The sequence below is a fragment of the Propithecus coquereli genome, unplaced genomic scaffold, assembly GCF_000956105.1.
Source record: "Propithecus coquereli isolate 6110/MARCELLA unplaced genomic scaffold, Pcoq_1.0 Scaffold26, whole genome shotgun sequence".
Lineage (NCBI taxonomy): Eukaryota > Metazoa > Chordata > Mammalia > Primates > Indriidae > Propithecus > Propithecus coquereli.
Window position 1 is genome coordinate 637,951 of NW_012148174.1, and position 3,093 is coordinate 641,043.

The following is a 3,093-nucleotide window of genomic DNA, read 5'->3' on the forward strand; positions in this document are numbered from 1 at the left end:
GCCACGGCACTCACTCTAGCCCGGGCAACAGAGCCAGACTCTGTGTCCAAAAAAAAAAAAAAAAGATGGCACCATGTAAAACGGACCTGCCACAAATTCTACGTCCAGTCTAACATAGCCATTGGCACACTGTCAATAACACCAGATCATGACATGACACAGAACATAAATAATAGTCTTAGTCTTGCAAGTTGTATTAAGTAGTCCCTTTCGATCTATTTGAAATAGAAAGCTGATACCACTCCGATTTACTTGCATAACCAGAGATGACGCGCAAAGGATATCTTGAATATTTAAGGATCCACAAAACTTAAGTTGTTCAAGTCAACTTGAAAATACTAAAATGATTTTCATAGTTTTCGTGGAGGAAAACACAACCTTCACTCTCTGAATACTATTCTTGACTTTGGGTTGTGGCCTTGTGTGGTGAATTTTTCCCTGCTCTCAGTGTAAGATTAATATAAGTGATTCTAGAAAATGGTGCCCCCTATTCATTATCCTAGACATCCACTGCTGTTGGGCTGGGGAATATCTGAACTATTGGAAAGCATTTGCTTCACAGTAGAGAGATGAGAAAAAGATCACAAATGGAAACACGAAATTACTAGTAAAATTATTTGTGTATAGATAATTCTAATAAAAGCCCTTCTTCAAAACTAAATATTCCTTCTTTTAAACAGATATCATGGTATTTTGTTTTTGTTTTTTTGGCCACATGAAAGAACATGAGAGTATAGACCTTAACAGAAAAGGAACACAAATTAACGTAAATGTACAAATATTTTTATCGTCCAAGGTATACCATATTGAGTCATGTTCTTCATGTTATTTAATCTTAGTATTTATTAAATGCTATAGTAATTACTTAAAATCTCCCTTTGGAGCTCTTGTGTGTTATATGTGTGTGTGTGTATGTAAATTCAACACCCTAAGCTCAAAATAACGGTTACCGCTCTGATTATTTACAGGGTCTACCAGCAGGTTTCAAACCCATCCAAATAAACATTTATAGAGCCTACTAATCACTATTTGAAAAAGAAGATAAAATATACTTTAGCATTTTCAACCTACTAAGGGTATAAGTGAACTGCTAACTACAGTGGCTTGCCCAGGGGCTTACTCTTTAATGACTCTGTTCATGAAAAGAGGATATCATAAAACCACCAACATGTTATTAGTCACCATTTCCTAATCGTTTGTCTTTAAAAATGTGTTTAAATTGTTTTAATTGGAGTACTTACTCTCCAGCTGTATTCAGGATAGGTGCAGGACAAAGCATAGAATTCAGCTGTACACTTACTGGTTTTACACCTAGAAAATAAAATGCCATTGAATTAATAAAGGGTTTTATGTATCACGCATAGTTTACATGAGAACTATTGCACAATCAGAGTACAAGTGTAGAGTATTACGTATATTAACATAAAAAAAATCTAAAGAAAGAGAAGAAAGAAAAAGGAATGAAAAATGAAAAGAGATTATACACTCCATTGAAATATAGTGTTGGTAAGTCACAAATTAGGATGTTTTAGACTTAGACTAAGTTCAAATACTGTTGCAGATACTGTAAAAATATCATCTTTTTCTCCTAAAGTTTTCAAATGTCTCAGGCTTTTAAGAATAATAGATTTTTTTAAAAGCAGAACTTAGACAAGATGAAGAAAGACGAATGTCCAAAGGAAAATGAACTTATGAGTTTAATAAAATAGTTGTATCTACAATAAATAAATACGTTGTATAAAGCTGAGTGCTTACAGTAACCTTGTAATTTTAGTAACATGAGAAAAATGATCTAGACTAGAAATATTCAGAGAGGTTACATAATCAAATGAATCATCTTAGAATGTAAAGGATGAAAATACAATTCTGACTTTACTTATTTGTTTGACGATTTAATGAGCTTAATCTTATGTAACTAGGCATAAAATATGTTTATATTATAATCAACTCAAATATATAATCCAAGGGAGTTAGGTAAAGCTAATGTTTGGGTACAAATGACTACTGAATAAAAATAAAATTATTTTGTTTTGTCATCCTCAGTTGTGGAACTGACTACAAGGACAGTTTGTTGTAACAAATGTTATTGTTTTGCCTTACCAAAATGGTAATCTCAAAAGGAAAGACAGGAATAAATTATGACATTTATCATGCTGAGAGCCCCATCAACATATGTGGCCAAAGCTATGCAAGTTGCTCCATTTATCACCACCAGATAAAAAGCAAAATTGAAAATGAATCTCTCAAAAAGTAACTGTATTATACAGTCCGATTTATAATATAAATTCTTGGAGGGTGGTATAATCATTCATAAGGAAAAATGTTTTAATAGAGACCCAAAATGCTCAGAATACTGACATCCATTTATAAGGGGGGGTATTTTTTCAGAATGGAAATCAAAACATACTCATATTCATCATCGAAACTTCTCTTTAAAAGTTGAGTCTAGGGAAAATTAAAACCCGGTTCCATAAATATGATAATTATCAACAAACACTGTGCTAGGTGGTCATTCGGATACAAAAAAAATCTACAACGCAAAAAAAAAAAACCGTCTTCAAGAAACCAACAAATTATCAGGAAATTAAAGAAGACAAGTGACAAAAAATAAGGAAACAAGTAGTAAGTCCAAGATAATTAGATTTCAAGACCAAAATGGGAAGAAATAAGTCTGTGGCAAGAGGCCACGAAACCAGGCAGTGGATGCCGTCCATACAGAGCACGGTCAGGAAAGCTGGGTTTAAACATCAGCTCTGTCCACTACTGGCTGTGTCGATACAGTCCAATCACTTTATTCTTTCAGCCACAAACCAACACTTGTGTAATGAGGCTACTTAGGACAGGATCCAGCATTTATTAAGTTATGACAAAGTGTTGCCATTATTAAATAACTATTAAATAATTACTATTTGTATTATCATTGATACTTTGTTTCTTCCTTCTCTGATTAAAAAACACAGCATGGCTGGTTTTAGCTGGAGAAAAGTGGAAAATACTCAATGCTGACGTGCTGTGCGGATAGTAAAGCAACACCCACGTGGGTGGGGACCTACTCTTTGTGTACGTTCCGTTCACGGTGTAAGTGCAGAGGGC

General features: G+C 33.9%; 1 protein-coding gene across 1 annotated transcript in view; it reads right to left on the bottom strand.

Moving 5' to 3' along the window:
• Positions 1-3,093, bottom strand: part of ANTXR2 (anthrax toxin receptor 2) — a 144,222-nt gene that overhangs the window by 109,859 nt on the left and 31,270 nt on the right. The window contains 2 exon segments of the mRNA XM_012647241.1: positions 1,242-1,311; positions 3,054-3,093. The exon segment at positions 3,054-3,093 is cut by the window's right edge and continues 1 nt beyond it. Coding sequence (XP_012502695.1) covers positions 1,242-1,311; positions 3,054-3,093 — 110 coding nt within the window.